Source organism: Frieseomelitta varia, unplaced genomic scaffold, assembly GCF_011392965.1.
Source record: "Frieseomelitta varia isolate USP_RPSP 00005682 unplaced genomic scaffold, Fvar_1.2 scaffold_212, whole genome shotgun sequence".
Classification (NCBI taxonomy): Eukaryota; Metazoa; Arthropoda; class Insecta; order Hymenoptera; family Apidae; genus Frieseomelitta; species Frieseomelitta varia.
The window spans coordinates 178,759-199,070 of NW_025109884.1; the positions used below are offsets into that span (position 1 = coordinate 178,759).

Consider the following 20,312-nt stretch of genomic DNA (forward strand, 5'->3'; position numbering starts at 1 on the left):
GCATCAGAGAAGTGTGAAGTCTTTTAATATTGTATCAATTGTCTTCTTTGTGCAGTTTATTCTGTATATATATTTTTTTTTATCTATTTTATCTATTTTTTTTTATCTACATATCTTTCTTCTTTTACGTATTTCATGGTGGATGAGAGGGAAGAAATATTACTGGAAACTTCTCAATGAACCTTCCAAGAAGGTTCTGCTTCTTTGTCACAAACTAGCGAGGACTTCCAGAAACCTGATCCAGAAGGAATTTTGCCTGAATGAACGTCTCTTGGCCATTCACTTAACCATGCACACACGCTTTCTTCCGCGAAATTGTGTGAAAATCTTCAATTTCATCGTTCTTCTCGCTAACATTTCGCCAGTTAAATTGCATCACAATATTTGTTAGTTTCTTTCTCTTGTTGTTGAACTCTTTCATTCAGTTTTGTCGTGAAAATCTTAGAATCTCTCGAACAATCTGCTCTTCGCTAATATAAGATACAACACTGGCTAATATAGGAAATTCTATTCTCAAAGTTAAAGGACGACTATGAATTAACGGAGGTAGGAATGAATTTTCAATCAAAGGAGCCGCTTTCAATGGCGGAAGAAAAAAAAGGAAAAACAAGGACTCTAAAAGCGTTAGGTAGAAAAAAAAAAGAGCCCTGCTTGGCCAAAGTGGGATGCGCCACGCAAGTAAAAGGGGTTAGCCCTCTAGGATATGGCCCCCTTTTTATTTGGACACCGAAAATGGTCGCTACGACGAGTTTTCTCGCGGTATAAATCAACAAAGCTAGGAAAAACACACGGCGAGAGTCGTTCAAGGCTGATATATGAACACGTGATTCATTAACAGCCGCTGATAAACTACGTGTTAATGAAGAGAATCCTCTTTTTCGTCCTGGTTCCATTTCTCAATTTTAAACTGTGTTTTCTCTGCCACCGCGTGAAACCACGTGGTTCAAGTTTTATTTTTGAAGAAGAAACATAGCCACGCGCATAACTCTCGCTTGAGTCCTTTTAATGTGAACCGTTATTCCTCAATGTATCGTCGTTTGAAACGGATAACGAATATTATAAATAATTATCTCATTGACGGAATTTCATTAAATTGTTAAAACCAACGACTAGATATGAAAAAGGTACAAAATTGCGGGTATGAAGATACAAAATTACGTACGTACGTTTTGAAAAATCTGCTTGCAATTAAATCTAAATTTTAATATACACATAATGTGTTATGGGACACGAATGAGATTCAATCGGCGAAGATAAGCCACCCTTCGTGTTCGGATAGTGGATGTGACGGTGGAGGGTGGCCCTTTGCCTCGCTTCCCTCCCTTTCTTTTCATGAAACCGACGACACGCAGTCGCAGAGGGGCGGCGCCTTGGTATAGTAGTGCCAAGAGCGCAGACGCTTTCGGTTTCACAGCGTGCTTCCGGTAAGGGTGGTTCATGCAATTCCACAGGGCATCTAACACCCCCACGACACCAATCGTAAATTATTCAGCTTCTCGAGTCCCCTTTTCTCTCTCTCTCTCTGGACTCGTCCTAATTTATCTTTTTCCCAACCCGCGATGACCTCGACTCGACTCTAATTAAAATCCACGTCGGAAAAACTCCTTGGACGAACGATTTTCTATTTCTGGATATTTCCGAGATATTTTAGACAAATCTTCCCTGGCCAATATAGTAATCGATTTTCCGACATTTCTGCACACGGTGAGGATTTTTAACCACATGTAATATATTTTATTACTTTTTTCACACTGAATTTTTTTTTTTTTTTTTTTTTTTGATATTAAAAAAATCTATTGATTGCATTTCCAAATAAAATAATAAACAATTTAAAAAAAAACATGTGTTCTTATATCGTCTTCAGTCTTTCAGCGACCACTCTGCGTACACACGTGTATAAACTGAAGTTTTTGCCCCAAAATTGCAATGTTTCCTCAGTTTTAAGTATATAGTTCAGTGTAACCCAAGTGAAACAAATAGTAAATTTATTACTTCAATAATTTTGATCCAATAAAGTGATGTCACACACCGACGAGCTCAAAAAGAGAGCGACCGAATTTATTGTCACACGGTTTTGGTCACTCGTTACGGTCCGCAATCAGCTACCGGCGCAAATTGGTGAAATTTTAAAATTTCCTCTCCCCCCAGCAAATTCACAATTCACCGATTCGTACACGCTTCCTCCTCCATCAGTATCGTTCTCACTTCAGCAAACTAAATTCCACCAACGTTATTTCCCTTCCCTTCATTGCCGGACCTCCTCTTTTTCTGGCATCAACTAGATGCAACAATCTCTCCGCTATCAGAAATCTTTCCGCCGCGCCGCGTTCTGAAATAAACCGGGAGAGCCGCCCCCGGTTCGCCATCGGAAATGTGTTTACACGGCGCTATACACTTCACCGGAATAATTCTCGGATGTCTTTTTTGCTCCGTGCGAAAACGAACGCCGATTTTCCTTGGCGCCTGTGCGCTCCGTGTATTGTGAGGATACGCGATTCCACGCGAGTAAATTCCACTCATCCAGCGGCTAGGGTGGTGTTGTTTTAGGGACGCTGTTACTAATTTACTGTTTCCACGTTCCGATCCTATTTTAATTATTCCTCGGCGAGATCACGCCGCGAAAAATTCCATAAATCTTCGTCGCCGTTGGTAATTAGCGGGGATAGTTTCGACCGGCGAGGCATAAATCCCGCGATTTCTTCCAGGAACATTGACGACGCGAAGTGTATGATAGCAGGCACCAGCGTCTCTCACGCGGCCAAACTTATTTTTCAACGAGAATGCTCTCGTTTGGAGAGAGTTGAAATAATTGAACGAGAGAGAAAAATTGTAGAAAAATTGATTTGAGAATTTTCTGACCGACAAGTAAGTAAGAAGAAAAGAGTTGCAACGGGGAAGCAAATTTAAATTAAAAAAAAAAATCTCGAGAATTATAGTGTCTGTGATTTATCAAGAAGTAATTAATTTCATTGACTGGCCATTGGTAATTATTACCAATTATTCTTCATGCTAGATGAATAGCAGAATGTCTAAAAATTGGTTCGAACGGAGCGAGACTTTGAGAGGCGCTGCGGATCGCTTGAAAAATGATGGCACGCCGCGTAAATCGGCATTATAGAGTCTTGAACGGCTGTAACGGTTCTTAATTCGCGGCGACGTTTATTTTGCTGCATCCCGGCGCAATATAATTCGACGCGTTTCCGCTATTTTTATCGTTTCGTGATTCATTTTCCCTACTATTAAAAAGAATTATTGCCTCCGTGTCTCGGAACGCGTTACCAACGCTGTCCCATCTTTTTATAATCTCTCCCCCTTCCTACCTACGATTAATTTTTCTCACTTCGCAATAATCGATTAATCACATCTTATTTTATTTCCAGAAAAAGAACGCGTGCAACGAGCTACTTCGTCTTCGGCGAGAGGAGAAATAAGTATAGGTAATATTTTCTCTCATGGTAATATTAATTTCCTCATATTAATATTTAATAATAATTTAAGTATATTTCAGTATAGGCAAAAGATAAATAATAAATTTATTGCTTCGCAATAATTTCTGTCCAGTGATATTGTACCGATACGAGTTCAAAATGAAAGCGACGAATTATCGTATACGGGTCGGTCACTCGTTACGGTCCGCAATCAGTTGCCAGCGCAAGTTATTCTCCACTTCAAAAATATATTTATCGCCGAGGAATATTTCAGGGTGAGGTAACATCGAAGCAAATCAAATTTTCGAAAGGTAAAAATACATTTCATTGTCGAGAGGAGGAGGAAAGTTAGGCTGAAGATAATAATCACTTTCCGTTCGCCGTAAATCTTTCCGTATGAACGATGGCGCACGAAAATAGAGTTTTTTCTTTTTTTTCCTTTCTTTCTCCTCCGCCGGGCCTCGTAAAATATTTATATGCGCAAATAGCGGAGAGCCGGGTCGAAAATAGGGCCGAACGAAAAGAAGACATCGATAAGGGACCGACCGGTGCGCGGTGGAACTCATTCTTCGTCATCGTCGTCGTATTTCCACCCCGGAAATATCTCTTTGAGCTGCACCGCGAAATTTTCCTCGCGAGAAAAATCAACGTCACCTCGCGACGATCCTCACTTTGATCTCCCTCGACTTTCTTCATCTGACACCTATCTCTCTCCTCGTTTTCAAGCGCGGTTAAATTAAAAAGGAAACGACGTTGTTCCTTCGTTTGCAAAAGAAGAGTTCTTTGAGGTTAACAATTTTTTCTAACAAGTTACGTCTCTCCTTTTAACCACGGGTCACGTTCGTAAATTCTACATTGAGAGAAGAGAACGTGCGAACGTGTGTCTTCTGTAAAAAAAGAAAGGAAACAAGTAAAATTTTTCAGTCGTCCTCGATGCTGGATGAAGCTTTGAAATCCTTTCCTGCGCAGATGTCGGGGGCAAAGTATCTGGGGAATCGAAGAGGTGACAAAATCGGCCCTCCGGTTTTAATAGAGAAGTGGACCCATTACACTATCGCTCGAGAAGGTCGTTACTCTTGTTGGACAGCTGTTTCCTCGGTCGAAAAAAAAAAAAAAAAGAAGTCACTGTCACTTTTCGAGGGAAACGAGCGACAAACGATCATGATCAAGCTCTTCAAAATTCCCTTTCTCGAGAAAATTGAATCGGCAGCAAAAGGCTGCGAATTCATCAAGTTTTCACAGAGACAACTGAAGAAACGAAACTCGAATGGAAATTTGTTTCATCTACTTTAGATGTTTTACATATTACATACGGTTCCATGTATTTTTGCTCCTTTCAGTTTTCTGCAATTGTATTACTTTTAAAAATCGTACAGTTCCACCTAAATTTTTGTATTTTCTGAAATACTCTCCAATATCCCTTCGGATGATAATTCCTTTTTTACCAATTTCATTATTTTCACCGTCGAAATGGAGAGCATTGGAAATGAATTTCAAATAAATATGCGATAGGAGTGGTCGGTCGGATCTTTGTCAGAAAATCGTTTCAACTGTCTAGTCACGCCCTTTAAACAGGAAATTAGTTGCCGACAGGCGGTTCGAATTATCCGTTTCTCGGTAAGAACCTCTGTTTTTTTCTATCTTCCGCCTTGATTCTGCTTCATCGGCCACATCAAAGCAAAATTATGTCCACTTCCTTCTTTTAAATTCGTTTCTCTATAAATCTGTCGCACGAAAAATGAAAGTATCGCGTTAAAAAGTATTGAAGTATTATTGAAATCATATTTCACATGTGACCTTAACGCGGCGTCTAATTGCAGAGATATCGTGGCGAAGAGATTTCCATTGGTTTCTATTCGACCTAACCTTTTAGTAAGTTTCGTTTTACGCATGCTTGCTGTGGGAGTGGGACAGAAGTTGTCGACATGTCCCCTCGACAGCTGCCACCACTATAAAATCCGGTTCACACGAGTCTCCTCACTTGTCTCCACCCTTGTGATTTCTTCTTTTTACACTTTCATAAGAGCTTTCAGAAAACTGTGCGCCACACAATCGACGAGTTTTCTCTTCCCTCCGCTCTTTTGTTCTAACATTGCAATTAAATGTTTCACGGAGATCCTTTTTGTATCCAACAGTACAGTTACATTGTAAATGCAAATCTGTTGCATTATAATTTTCAACGAACCATCAATTGATGTTTGGTTAACTGTCATTGATGGTACACATGTCGCTATCCTCATCTTTTCTTTTTATAGTTTTATAAAATCTTTCCAAAAACTGTACTTCATTGCTGCAATAACTGTGTTATTGATTGCTCGCTGATGATTTCATGATTCCATTGGTAACAGCGTCGTGAGCTGAATAATGAAATGGCCTTTCATTTTCAGGACTGAAGAAGCCACCTTTTTTTGCCAGAGAAGCACTTATCAAGGACGTTCAATTTGCAATACGCTCGCATGGTGACAGTGTTGGTTGATGTCGGTAAACTGGAAAACACTGTGCGCATTCATTCCTCTCTACTGACCCACATTCGCAGAAGCCGCTATCTTTTCTTCTGCTTCTCTTCTCAACACTCGAACAATCAGCCATAAGTCACTTCATGGCTCGTTGATCTGTCGTTTCTCGTTGCTCAGGATCGTACGAATCAACCTCTTCACCGTACGTGAAAAGAGAAATAGAAAAGAGAACTCTATCAATAATTCATTTTTTAAATCACTGTTCCATCGGCCTATTTTATTTGGAATTATTCCAACCAATTTATTATTTTTTATCTCAGAAATAACACAGAGAAAATAATTTTATTTGGCATGGAATGCAAATCAATGTCTCATTATATTGAAATTTTATTAAAATATATTTCTATGCTCAAATGAATTAAGGCACGGTTATTTTAAGTAACATCTAACTAAACAAAATAACATACTATACAACAACTAAACTAACATACTAAACAAAATAACATATTATACAACAACTAAATAACATTCGGTTAATCACTTTTGCAATATACTAATATACCGTTACAATAATGACATCATAACAAATTTTCTAACTACGATGAAACTACAAGCAGCAATAACATGTGTAGTCGCGATCGCAGCCAATCAGCTCATATTATTTGTTACATAACACACGATTATATATCAAATAATAGGATTGCCCAGGTCTCACCACGTGGAGGTACTGCGAACGGAGACCCTCCCTATCCACGGTCCCATCCTCCCTCCTTTTACGCAAAAAAATATAACTAATTTTATACAAAAAAGTTTGGACAAACTCTCCTTTTGTCGTTTGTTTGCAAAACGTTTAACCCTTTGTCCGTTGTGCAAATCAAACAGCAAAAGAAGCTTTACGAGAAACGCGACGCGAAAATCTAAAGCGTGTCTGAAAGTAAAAGTCAACTAACATCATTGGGTTATTGGTTTTAGAGTTTTTAATTTAATTCTAGAATTGGAGAATGTGAAATAATGTTAAAGTATCTATAAATCAAAATATATTCTGAATTTTAATAATTCAACGTAAATTAATAGTGACCCAATGATATTATTTGAAATTTAAACTACAATTAGAACTTTTTATGAAACAATATTTCATACTAGTAGCAATATTGTCATTGCCTTTAAAAGTATAAAAATAAAATGAAACATGTTTCATAAAGAATTATGCTACTACGACGTTACTTTATCTACTGAAATACCACCCTTAATTAAGCATGCAAGCATTGTACTTATCAAGTATAGATTAATATCCAAACTAATACTACCAGCAGTATTAACTACACGTACAAAGCATATGCCTACTTATGTACTAATTTCAAAATACTATACTAAATAAATCTAATATCTAAATAAAATTCCCTATTTTATAAACTATAATAAAGAGACAGGGAAGGGGATGAATATTATATGAAATGAATGTGACATATTACTCTTCTTCTTCTTCGTTGATGTCGCAATGATTTCTGAAACAAATATTAAAGCACAACAAATTTAATAAAATTCTTTAAAGTATAAATTGATTACCAATAGGAGAAGCTCAAATGTATTTTCCTCATACTTGTCCTCTTTTTTAATAATTTTCTTTGATCTCTGTTATATACTTTATTCATTCCATTTGTATTTCATTACTCTTATGTGTACCTAGATCTTTCTGCAAGTTAATAAATCTGAAACAAACTTATTTTTGGATTAGTACTTGAAAATATTGGCAAAAAAAGCAAATTGGTGATAAATTATGAAAATTCAAAGGAATTTGAACCTGAATATCTAAAGTGAAAAATTTGAATTGAACAAGTGAAAAAAATTAAATACTTATTTTCAATATTAAGATGAAAATAGGAGAAATCTAAATCACGCGTTTCAAATAAATTAACATTTCAGTAACAATTGCATTGCTACACATTTTCATCTTCTCCTTCGATATAAAATTATTTCAAAATCATAGTAATTGTACACAATATCAAAAGAATTAAAAAATAATCATTATTGAATAACAAGTATATTTTTAGCAGTATTTTCAATAGCAAACACTCTACAGATGGGTGAGCGCTGAAAAAGAAAAAAAGAAAAGTAGCCGGAAGGGCTACTAAAATGCAATCACTATCCACTCAGTATAAACGTTTACCCGAACATTAAACCGAGAGAGAGCGAGTGGAACATTCTTATATTTCGCAACACTAATTTACTAAAATTAAATGAAAAATTCTAGAAATAAATCGCGAGGAGTGCTATGTATATTTACAATATTAATTAATTTACTAAACAAACAATTCTTTTAAGCTACTATTAAAAATCACTACTAGAAGAATTTCAAATAAAAAAGCTCCCGAAATTTTACGCAACGCTAATGAATACTGATAAATCTATGCACTCATGTCGAAATATTCGCAACACTAATCACGAGAATCCAATGCGTACTGGAGAGCTGCAGACAATCACCTTTGTACAACTTTTCTAGCTGCACCAGGTGATTCAGGAGCATACTTCCACAATCTCAGTGAAAGGAAGAAGATTTGGGCACTTCATAAACGCAACGCTACTCGAGGAAACGCGATTACGTATCAACGCAACGCTAATTTTTAAAATGATTACTATAAAAGTTAATTGTTCATTTGATACAAAATGAAATGAAAAATTCTACTCTTTAAGTACTACTCTTTAAGAATTAACAACAATTTACAATAAAAAAAGTCCAAGAACAATCGCGATATTTTACAATTTACAAAACATTAAAGCAAACACGATGATGGTCGTACCGCGACACTAATGCAAACCAACGTAAATATTCGCAACACTAATACAACCCGTAATCAATTTCTCGAAACACTAATGGAAAGCCGCGATTTGCCCAAAGATGATGGTGGACCGACATGTACATCGATCAGAAAAAAAAAAAAAATACTACTACTACTACTACTACTACTACTACATGCTACAAAATACTAAAATCGAGCATAGTGACAAAATAGTAACGAGAATGACTTCCCATGCTCTGAATGGATCTCCCATCCAGAGGATGATGAGCCATTTGTTGCAGCCCTCTTCTACGGCAGTTTGCCGGGCCTCTTCTTTTCTTCGGGCGCCATGCCCGCTGAAACTTAACATCTAAGCTCGAGACATTCTAATCGCAAACCAAAAACATAACTTACAAAGTATGAAATAAAAAGATAAATCGCGGAAGCTGTGACTCAGTTGCACATGGACGACCATCGATCGCAGTGATCGTTGTCCGTTCGCACGTGCGTGCTCGAGCAATACCTGCATGAACGTTCGTTTCGGGACCTACTCGCGACCTATCCGCGACCGCGACCGCGACCGCGATACTAAATTCGAAAAATCGACGGGTAAAACCAGAAAACAAGTGGCATGCTCCATTTTGCACCAGTTTCACTGTCGACTTTTCAAATTCGATTTCCTGAAACAGGTTGGACACGCGAGAAGGGGAACACGCGACCAGAGACTGTGCCAACCTGCCCGGCCCTACCTACTTATAATTAAACGCAGGCATACCAGAAAGTAAGCTACCTATCCTATTCGATCGCCCTATATTTAAAAATTGGCAAAAAACAGGCACACCAACACACTCACTCCACGGTTCTCACGCATACACCCGGGCGCATATCATCCTAATCTAGAGAGGACGTCCCGGGACGCCTCCGACACCCGAGTGTCAGCACACACACATTCACACTCTAATTTTACGTACCATTTTACTGAAATCGACTGACGACGGCTAGCGACCATTGCGTCAAATATGACAAAAAACGCTTATAGATTATCATTTAAACTGGATATATTTCAGTTTCAATTACTATTACTCATAAAATGTTATTAATCAATTAAATATTAATTGCATGTACACCATGCGTACATCATCCGAAGAAATGATGTAAAAGGTACAAAATTTAGTACTGTTATTACATACGTTTCATTGTTATACATTACTATTGAAATAATGGGAAAAACGACGCAATTCTACAGCCTAAAACACACACACACACACACACAATGTAGAAAATACGTCGTGCACGATACACTAACGCATCGTCAGTCGCTGAGAAATTATTAAGCTTATAGACTATGGTCATCATGCTCATTGCCTATCTCCCACCCAAGTAGCACCTGGGCACGTGAGTGAGATCCTGACCATGAACATGGAAGGGGTTAAACCTGAAAATCCTGATTTAAAAAGGATGATTAATATATTTTGTATCTAACGGACTAATGTCTTTTGATTATTTTTTTAATTTTCCATGACTCTGCTTTATAATTTACTTTATTTAATAATTTAATAAATTAACGAAATAAGTGAACACAAAGAGTTAACAATGAATATATTTATCGAAAAGGAAACAGACTAATTGTAAGTGAAATATTGTATAGAAATATTCTCAGGCGATTCCTTCATCAAAGCACGCTTTTTGAAATACAAAAATAGCGTTTGAAATCAGTGCTTTGATTCTGAAATCTGCCTGCCGCGAAGTGTTTTCTTGCACGAATGTATGTGTACATTCTTGAGACGGATAAAACTTTAGATTCTATTGAAATTATTGCATTGATTGTACTATCATAAAACACGAAATAAAATTTTAATTGCAACAGCTATAATACGTATTCCATTAACATTGGAATACTTTCAATTAAAATTGTACTATTCATAAAAACGAAATCGGAGGGTATCCGACTTCTCCGCTACAAACTATCCAAATAAAATCATTGTAACATATGTTATTCATTCAAATATTCATAATTATTCATATACATAGTGTGTATTCGTATTGATTTTACAAATAATTAAAATGAATGGACTTTGTAATTACAAATACATATAATAATCAACATTTTCACACTATATCAATTCTTTATATTTAATATGATACTCGTATCAATTATTAATGCATTATTATTCTCATTAAAAAACGCGACGTGCAAGAAAACCTATCCTGAACTAATAAATAAAATACAGACAAGAAAATGTTACTTCTCACGGGTATAATAAATATCCGTGGTCACTATGCTCGTTCAAAATTCTACGTATACAACCAGTCACCCGTGTCGATTCGGATCTTTCATCCTACGACATGATTGGGTGACCAGAGGAACAAAAATGCATGCGACTCACAATTGGACACAAAGAACGTTGTCATTGATACAGTTGTGGCCTAAGAGAAATCATCGGGAAGGATGTCATCAAAATAGAAATCATCGAGACCCATGGAGGAAATAAAGGCTGCAAGAAATCTGCAATGAAGCACAATTATAATAATCTATTCTTATAAAACGCTTTTAAGCATATATACTTTAATAACAACATTCAATTTAGAAATAAAAGGTTCTCGATTAGATTCTATTTCTTGATTAACAATAATTAACATGAAATACAAAAAATGGAATCAAATGAAGTAGAAAATACGAAGTTACTTACATTCTTGGCTTTCGAAGCACCACTAGGTCCTTCTTTTAAGGAACAGGAAGAAGAGGAAGGAATGCAAAACCTTTAACAAAATATAAATTGTAATATAGTTCGAATACTATAAGAATTGAAGTTTTATTACAAAAATTAATTGGAGTACAATATTCAGAGATTCTTACATGCTTAGCTTTGAAGCATCAGCATATCCTTCCCAGGGTACAGGAAAAAATGCAAGTTGTGGAAAACCTTCAAAAGAACATGTAATATAAAGAATTATTATGATCTGTTCGAACTTAAAATTTTAATAATTAAGCATTTTTATCGTACATTTTAATATTGAAGTTTTGAGATTTTATTGCAACAGAAAAATAGAAAGAACAAAATAAATTACAGTACGATATGCAAAAATATTTACATTTTTGAGCTTCAGGAAAGGCTATATCCTTTTGCGAAACCTGCGACTCTACTACCGAAAACGAATGTTTAGAAAAAAAAAAAAAAAAAGAAACAGAAAAGACTACTAACGCGTCCGTGTAACAATCGGCGAACACACTGACTCTAATTTCGCGAATAATTATTATAACTAAATTCACTAAAAATATTAAAAACATGACGCAACAAGCACTGACTCTACTAATCGCATTGCGCGCGATCATAAAAATTCTGTGGAAGAAAAGCTTTATTATAGGGTAGGGAGTAAAGAAAAGAAGTAAAATATTTTTCTAAATATTTTTTTTTCTTCTTCCTATTGAGTGTTTGCTTAAGAAAATACTGCTTTTATAAGTATTACACATCAATTATTAATGACACTGGAAATTCTAGAAAATAATATTAAGTTCAAAATAAAAAAATAGAAAAATAACGTTTGACATATCTAAAATCTCGTTTATTTTCATCTTAATATTCTCAATAGATCATTGTATTACATATTAATTACGATATGAATTGTTCATTAAGAATATCTATCGATCAAATATAGAATAAATGTTACCAATAATAAGATGAACATTTCAGCTTTCGACACAACGAATCAAATATTACCACAGCTTTACAAGAAACTAACGGATTTATTGTTAACCAATATGGCGTCCATTTGAATTGGCGTCCATTTCGATTTCACGGCGTCCTTTCCTCACTGTCCTTCGATCTATACAAAAGAAATGAAAAACTTTCAAATAAACGCATGAAAGGGCGAAATCACATAAAAATGCTCATAAAAAACAATGTTCAAGGTGAAATGCTCGTAATACGAGCTACCGGCAAACGCAATAACTACACGCTCGAAGAAAAAAAAGGGATTGTCGTCATATATTTCAGTAATAATATTCGATAAGGTATTGAGTAAATACGTAAATACATACGTTTAGGTGAAGCTAATAGTAGCGTGAACGTGAATGGTGAAAAATAGAACTATTGTACAGTTAATAAATGTCACACGACATAATGACACATCTTTACCTTCCAATTTTCCACAAAGGACTAAATCCCTGCGCAACAGGTTTGCGTCGCAAATTAATTTGGAGGGGTGGGGGCCGAACGTGCACGAACATGATTCGGCTCATTAACGGTAGAGGGTATCTATTGATATATATATAGATATTGTACATGCTAGAGCATTCACGGAAAATATTTATGTATGCTTACGCGCCAATTTCGCTTAATCGAACAGAATCAATCCAATTAAATCAACATAAACGATACTATCTTAATAATTATACACGTATATTCGTATATTTGTAACCAACACACAAACATGTACGTTCGCTTCTAATCAACGTCAGTGATTTGAATTCAACATATATATGTAATAATTCTTTACTAACGTTGATTGTTCGAAATTGTAGACATGTTTAACAATGTAAATCAAATATAAAAGTTATTAACCGTAGATTTTTACCTGAGCAACTCTAGACAATGATTCTTGCTCTGCTTCCCGCTTAAAACTGACGGTTAGATGACGAAATATAATATCGAGAATCACAACAGCTAATTACATATTTTCACCACTTCATTTGGCGCTGTGATCTTCACCCAATTTGAAAACTATTACGCGCGCATTTACATTATAATTAAATTATATTACAATTTTTCAAATTATTATAAAATTTAGAAATTATAATTTTTAATTATAGTTATATAATTTATAAAATCATCATTTTATAATTTTTTATTTCAATTTCATAATCGGAGTTACTTTTAGAAAATCTATACCGGGATTTGTTCTTTTTGCAGAATACGAAAGAAACGGAATGAAACTAATTATAGCTGACAAAGATTTCTTTTTCAACAGGAATAATTGTTACAAACGGCGTCGCGACAACCGGATCATCCATCTGCCCGTCAACTTCCTTCCGTTTCAATTTCGTCGACATCCATTTTCAAGTACATAATTTACTAATTTGAATCGGAACTGGCGGGATTTTCAATTCAAAAAAATACATTTGTACGAGCGTTGGAGAACATCAAAGCGTGTCACATTGTCGGACGTCTCTCTGAACATGTTTCTTTTTTTACGCTCAAAGAAAGTGAAGTGAAACCTTCGAGTAGAAAAAAATAACTAAAAACTAGAAATTGAAAAGAGAGTCGTTAAATTTTTAATAACTAGAAATACTTTTTAATATTGTAGAAATTATATTATATTTTTAATATTTAAAAATAATTTTAACATTGTAGAAAAAAATTATTTGACAAAGTCACAAGATCAGTCATAGCATAAAAATGAAAACCGAGGGAAGAAAAGAAAAAAGAGTTGGAACGAGTACATTTATGGCTCCTATCTTGGTAGATAGTGTTCATTAGGGACACTGAATACGTGTTAACGGACACGATAAAAAAGAAAATGATTCAACTCGTGGGAAGGCTACTACAGATAAATGTGGCATTTCAGATTGGTCTGACGCAAATCTCTTAATTATAGAAATGTCAATTTTAGAAAATTCTGCAAAAAAAAATAAAATTTCAATAACAAACTAATTTTTTAAGCGCATAGCAAAGTTGTCAGAGAATAGAACATGACAGTCATACATCGTCATATCTCTGACAGATTTCAGGTACCGCCAGTTCATTGTTTTTTTCCCTTTCTGTCAAAAGATGATAGATTTGTGATGGTCAAAGAAAAACGTCAAGGTTGGAACACCCGTGCTGCGAAGATCGTAACATGGAGCTCAGATCAATGTCAAGGCGACTACCACTTTACATGCACGATAAACAGAGATTTATTAACTCGCAGAATGTCTCCACGACGAAAAAACAAAATGGTCCTCTTCAAACTCATTTTTACTTTCATGATATTCCTTTTACAACTTCATCCGCTCTGATTTTCAAAGATTAATTTAAGCTTTAAAGATTAATCCTTCTTTAAAAATCAAAGGTCAAGGTAAAATCAGAATAAAAGAGGAGGGCAATTCATCATCAGTGATAGTTAAAGATGTATGTATCTTTCCAAAATGTAAATGCTTTGTCTATTCTGTCAGTGGATTCTTGATAATCCTTTTGTGTGTTGTCTGGATTAGCCTGGTGTTTCCTTATCCTATGCATGCTTCTTGCATTGTAAAATGGTATTTCAACTATTTATGTAGAAATAAGAACTTATTTATAATTAATTTTTTCATTCAAATTTGTTTTTTCTATGAAATTTTCTTATCGTTTTAAGTGATTATATGATTCATGAATTATCAGCATCTTGTCATTTACGCCGTTCATTTTTGTAACCAAAAGTACTGTAGCATCAAATGGAGCAGCATAAATGTTCTGTCTATAATCCTAAAAGTTTGAGAAAAATGTGTTTTAAGATAACATCTACTTCACAAACAATCCTGTGCGTAGAGAAACTGAATATTGGCCGGCAATGGTGAGGTTCGTATATTTTTCTTTGGCTGGACGACATCGCTTGAAAAATATACGAACCGCACTTTTCAAGCTCATGAGAATGTCGCGTGTGTTATTTCGGTGCTCCCCTTTGAACTTCCACGCTGCCAAAAGACGATAATAAATTTTCACGAATAAAACAGTCGATTTAGAATTAAATATATCTTATCCAATTTGATGGACAATCGTAGGAATTTTTTTCGATTAATTTAAGAAGAATATTTTAAAATAATTTATTATTTTTTTCCTTTAATAGGAAATTTGAAGATCCATGCAAATATGTTATGCAAAAATTTAGGTCTCAGATACTTAATTGGTCGTCCTACATGAACTGTGGTCCACGTAGTAGCAAATGTTTATATACGGTAGAGAAAATAACTTTTGTTTCAATATCGAAACATTTTAATTTTGAAAAAATACAGCAGAATATACTTTTAAAATTACTTTGCTTTTATAGCTCAAGGAACCAAAACCAAATGAAAGTACTATAATTAAAGCTATTCATTTCGCTCTAAATATGAAAACGATGGAAACAATAAAAATTGATTTTGAAGAAATCAATAAAACCTGCGTAGCAACGGTACATTCAATTTTTTAACAATAATTTTAATGATAATTTTTAAAGTCATTTCTCATTACCAAATCCGTATCAAAGGGGGAATCCGTATCAAAGGAATGGTTCAGGATATTCGATTATGGAATAAATTACTGTAATCTACACAATTTAGTAACTGAAATTGGGTTTGATAAAAGTTCAACGTTTTTAGAACTGACGACCAATGCAATTTGTACCCAATACAACATGGCTGTTTGTAATTGAAAATATTACTTTGACTCTACTTTAATATTTGTGAAATATTTTCATTTAATTAATGAATATACGTTTATAAATATTCTTAAATAAAATACCTATAGATTTCAATTGTTTTATTAATATCACTTTTACAACACGAGAGTTTGTATAAAATAATTTAAATTACAATCATTTAATTTATGTTTCTTAGAAATACAGGACATATAAAATACATTAGCAATAGCTGTTTTTTATATACAATTATAATTCTTTTTTAAGTCCCATTCAAAATATGAAATATACAAACCATTTTATCACGCAGTTTTTTTTTTTATGAGTCATACTCTTGAAAGGCATCGTATTGACGTTAAAATTATGGACATTTATAATGTTCAATAAATTGTACAATTGATAAAACAATTACATCAAACCATGCAATTCATTAAGAATATTATTTTGAAAAATTCAATTCAATTAATGTAATACAATTTCAGTCTAATTCCATTTAACTCAATTAACTAATTTATTATTGTGCTAAAAAATTTTTTAGTCACCTATTGTGCTTCCATTGATATGTCTATTACAATGTCTTTGTCCATTCATTGTAAATAATCGACATCTTTTGCCACTTTTTGTTATAGCATTACATAGCATTCTTGATGTTGGAGTAACACTGAAATCATTTTATTAAATCCTACTGTAACAAAATGTAATGTCCTATTTTTTAGTTATTTTTAAGTTTCATATACCTCCTGGAGGGTGAACGTTGATAAGAATTAGATCTGCCGACAGAACCATCTCTTCTCTTTAATCTTCGCCTCAGATCATTGGCATCGAATAAATAGTCAAAATCATCAATAGACCTGTTCATCAAGTTCGAATGTTCGAAATCGCTGAGATCTTCAGACATAGTTGGAAACTCTTGTTCACGTTGTAGTTCATAATTACGAACAAGATCTTCCTGATTTTTCCTCGAAGAGGTATACGAACAAGACAATTCCTCGTGTGGTGTCGAACTTCGCCTGTTCCATGAAGCTGCTGCTTGTATCAGCGTGTTAAATTTCTCTGAAAATTGGAATTAATTGTTTTAATCAAAATAGAATGGAACATTGTTACTATAGAACTTACGAATAAATTGATTTATTTGGTAACGGGCAAAAACATAGATTTTCCTGATATTTGTCTTCAGATTTGTATAGAAAGATACTGAAGAGACACGTGGTAATTGAGCAGATCCAATTTGGTTTATGACTTGAATGGGGTCTGATCGCGTTTCTGTCCTTTTTGCACCGCATAAACGTTGAATTCCAATCATTAAGAAATGCACTACGAGAAAAAGAAATTAAAATTATATACTAAATTTATAAATATTTTTTCTGCATAACACATACTCATCGTGATTAAGAATATTAATACGCTTATTGATACAAAATCCAAACAAGCATCCATGCCATGTTTCAAGAAAGACACTAAGTTTAATGGTACAAGTCCCATAATAGTAATTCTGGTCAATAATGGCGCATGAAGGAACGCAGCAATCACCATAGCAAATAATAAGTAAACAATGTGCAAGCCTACACGATACATTTGATACATTTTTTCTCCTAAAGATTTAGAAAATTTAGTTATCTTTTTTTCATATTATCAATATTTATAGATTTTAAAATTACCAGTGTCACCAATGTAACTGGTCAACCAATTCAATTTCTCATCCACTTCTGCACGCATGCTGTTTGTTAGATTCCAAATATAGTGAACAGTATTGTTAACCTGATTTAATTTTTCTATAGCTTGTTCAAATCGAATAAGTGTTGTTTCATGGTAGTCGAAAATATTACGTGTGCTGGCTTCTATCTTATCCCACATCACTTGTGCTTGCTCTTGAACATTATACAAATCTTCTAATATTTCATCATGGTTTTCCTCCATTTCAATAGTTTGTTGCTCTAAACGTTTATTTGCCTCTTCTATAAAGCAACTGAATTAACTAAATGAATAGTAGTCACAGATATATATTTTGATTCATTTAATTAATTACCTAATTTTTTCCTAATATCGTCTGCAATTATTGCAAGTTGTGCATGTCCAGATTTAATCAAGGCCTTTTCATTCTTCAATTCCCTCAAATTTGTCGTCACGAGATTAGAAGCAGATGTTTGTGCTTCTTTTAATCGTTTTTGCTGTTCCAGCAATGCTTTATTACCTTCTGATAAAGCTAATAAGGCTTGTACAGTCTGTTCTTCTAAACGGTCTTGACCTTCCTGAATAAATGTTGAATAACAGAATAATATTTTTCTCTGCAACTCATATATACTATTTTACTCACTTTTAATGAACTTAGTGTTTTAATTTGTGTATGTGCAGATTGCATTAATTTGTTTACAGTCAATTCTGTAAGAGCACGAAACTGAGTACTACGGGCTGCATAACAAACTGCTCTAGCTCTATTACTCATTAAATGATATGCATTCCACATATCTGCATCCATGTCTGTGGTACATTGTTTCAGTGACTGTAAAAATTTAAATAATCATTCTATACATTAGAATTATAATCATTCTATTATTAAAATTATCTAATAAAAGAATTGTTGTAGTAACTGCTGCACTATTCACTTTTATATACAAATAATTAAAATAATAAGTTTTTGGAACATGTAAACTTGTCCAACTGATCACTTCCAAGTACAAACAGAGACTGTGCTAGTGGAGGTCTGTCTGTTGAGTGGGGAAAAAAAGCAAGTCTGAACATGCTTTAGACCACCTTTCCACATGTGTTTTCACACACAAAAAACTGTGATGTATATTTAAGTGTATATAGTTGAATTCTATTCTATGTCTTATTGCATAATGCCATTAGCAAAACAAAGTTAAGGTACAAGCAATTCAAACATATTCAAAATTGTAAGTAAAAAAATGTTGAAGTTTTAAAAACTAACAGTTTTGATATTGACTTAAAAATTTATTATAAAAAAAAAATAATGAAATTTTTACCATTTCGTCAGTGCATGGGAATACTTTTCTGCCTTCTACTGCAGACTGACAATTCAAAAGATTAACGCTAAGTTTAGCAAGTTGTTCCTCGCTCATCCCAGAGCAAGAAGTTTTAACCTTCATAATAACTTTGTGCTGGCATGTTTCCAAAGGCGATGACACCTGTATTTCTGTAAATTTTGCAGCTTCCTGAAGGAACTTTTCATCCTCTGTCATAGATTCATAAGGAATTGAGATTAATGGGACACCATCTGCTACTAAAACAGTAGTCTCATCTGTATCCTTGCTCCAAATCCACTCAAATACTGAAGCATAACCACCTTGATAAATTATTGACACAAAGAAAAATATCAACAAACGTGCAGGTACCATTTTGTTTTGTTCTCGCTGAAAAAATAATGACAAAACTTATCATCTGATATTATTTATAAAATATTAATTTGTAAAATAAAAATTGGAAGAAATTATTGTCCTGAATGACACTGAACGAGAGGGACTTAATTAAAATAAAAATGAAAAGCTAACAAAAGTTACATACGTACATGCTATTAAAAATATGAATTTTAAAAAATTAATTTTTTTCTCATAATGCTACAAGCACATTACTAAAAATAAAATCACTTTTAGAGACATTTTCAACGAAAAAATATTTCATTCATATCACCAAAAATTTCATAACAATGGTGAATGACAGACAAAAATAACTGCTTCACGTGTGGATTCAACAATAAACGTTTATTTTCTCTCGCTACGATTACACCTTGTATTTTGTAACAGTCGTAGCGCTACGATCCAATGGCGGAGAAATTCAAACGTGGAATAGTATTTTATTACGTAATTATTACTTGACTTTCAATCTTATGAATTAATTTAAAAAATCATAAACATTTATTATAATACGCGATTTAAATACTACATATATATTGATTTTTTAATGTAATAATAAATTACATTAAATAGATATATTGAACGATTTGAATTTTTAAAGTATGTATTTTCTGCATCGACCAATCAGAAGCCCGTTTTTATTTACGTCATTTGAATAATTCTTTGAATGGACCAATCAGAGCGCTCCCCGGTTATTAAACTGTCTGCGCAGATCAGTTCCGCGTCACACGCAGTACAGCATATACATTCATCGATGTGCTCGTCGCGAATTAACAATTTTTTAAATTAATTATGTAAAAAATAGTGTTGAAAGTGCTCACGGAAGACATCAAAGTACTCTACGTCTGGTTTTGGTAAGTCAGAGATATTAACATCACTTTAGATTAACTTTTTGGCAAATAATTTGTGAGTACTGAGTACACATATACTGCG

General features: G+C 34.0%; 3 protein-coding genes across 4 annotated transcripts in view; 2 read left to right on the forward strand and 1 right to left on the reverse strand.

The window, feature by feature from the left end:
- Nucleotides 1-14,496: 14,496 nt before the first annotated feature.
- Nucleotides 14,497-16,026, forward strand: LOC122527170. The gene is made up of 5 exons (XM_043651119.1): nucleotides 14,497-14,596; nucleotides 14,710-14,896; nucleotides 15,463-15,571; nucleotides 15,664-15,786; nucleotides 15,862-16,026. Exons 1-5 carry the CDS (start codon nucleotides 14,497-14,499, stop codon nucleotides 16,024-16,026), a joined length of 684 nt encoding a protein of 227 aa, XP_043507054.1.
- Nucleotides 16,027-16,122: 96 nt separating this feature from the next.
- LOC122527163 (protein brambleberry-like) lies at nucleotides 16,123-19,809 on the reverse strand. Of its 2 annotated transcripts, none has more exons than XM_043651106.1 (9): nucleotides 19,535-19,809; nucleotides 18,993-19,379; nucleotides 18,326-18,511; nucleotides 18,038-18,260; nucleotides 17,670-17,966; nucleotides 17,391-17,603; nucleotides 17,128-17,325; nucleotides 16,749-17,064; nucleotides 16,123-16,672 (listed from the first exon to the last, which is right to left on the reverse strand). In XM_043651106.1, the coding sequence occupies exons 2-9, from the start codon at nucleotides 19,362-19,364 to the stop codon at nucleotides 16,546-16,548; spliced, it is 1,932 nt and encodes a 643-aa protein (XP_043507041.1). In that variant the 5' UTR covers nucleotides 19,365-19,379; nucleotides 19,535-19,809; the 3' UTR covers nucleotides 16,123-16,545. The 2 variants fall into 2 exon arrangements, with proteins under 2 accessions (XP_043507041.1, XP_043507040.1); XM_043651105.1 differs by having other exon boundaries at nucleotides 19,531-19,789.
- Nucleotides 19,810-20,133: 324 nt separating this feature from the next.
- Nucleotides 20,134-20,312, forward strand: part of LOC122527165 (PDF receptor) — a 65,471-nt gene continuing 65,292 nt past the window's right edge. The window contains exon 1 of the mRNA XM_043651111.1: nucleotides 20,134-20,233. The gene's annotated coding sequence lies outside the window, so the exon portion shown is untranslated. The remainder of the gene's footprint in view (nucleotides 20,234-20,312) is intronic.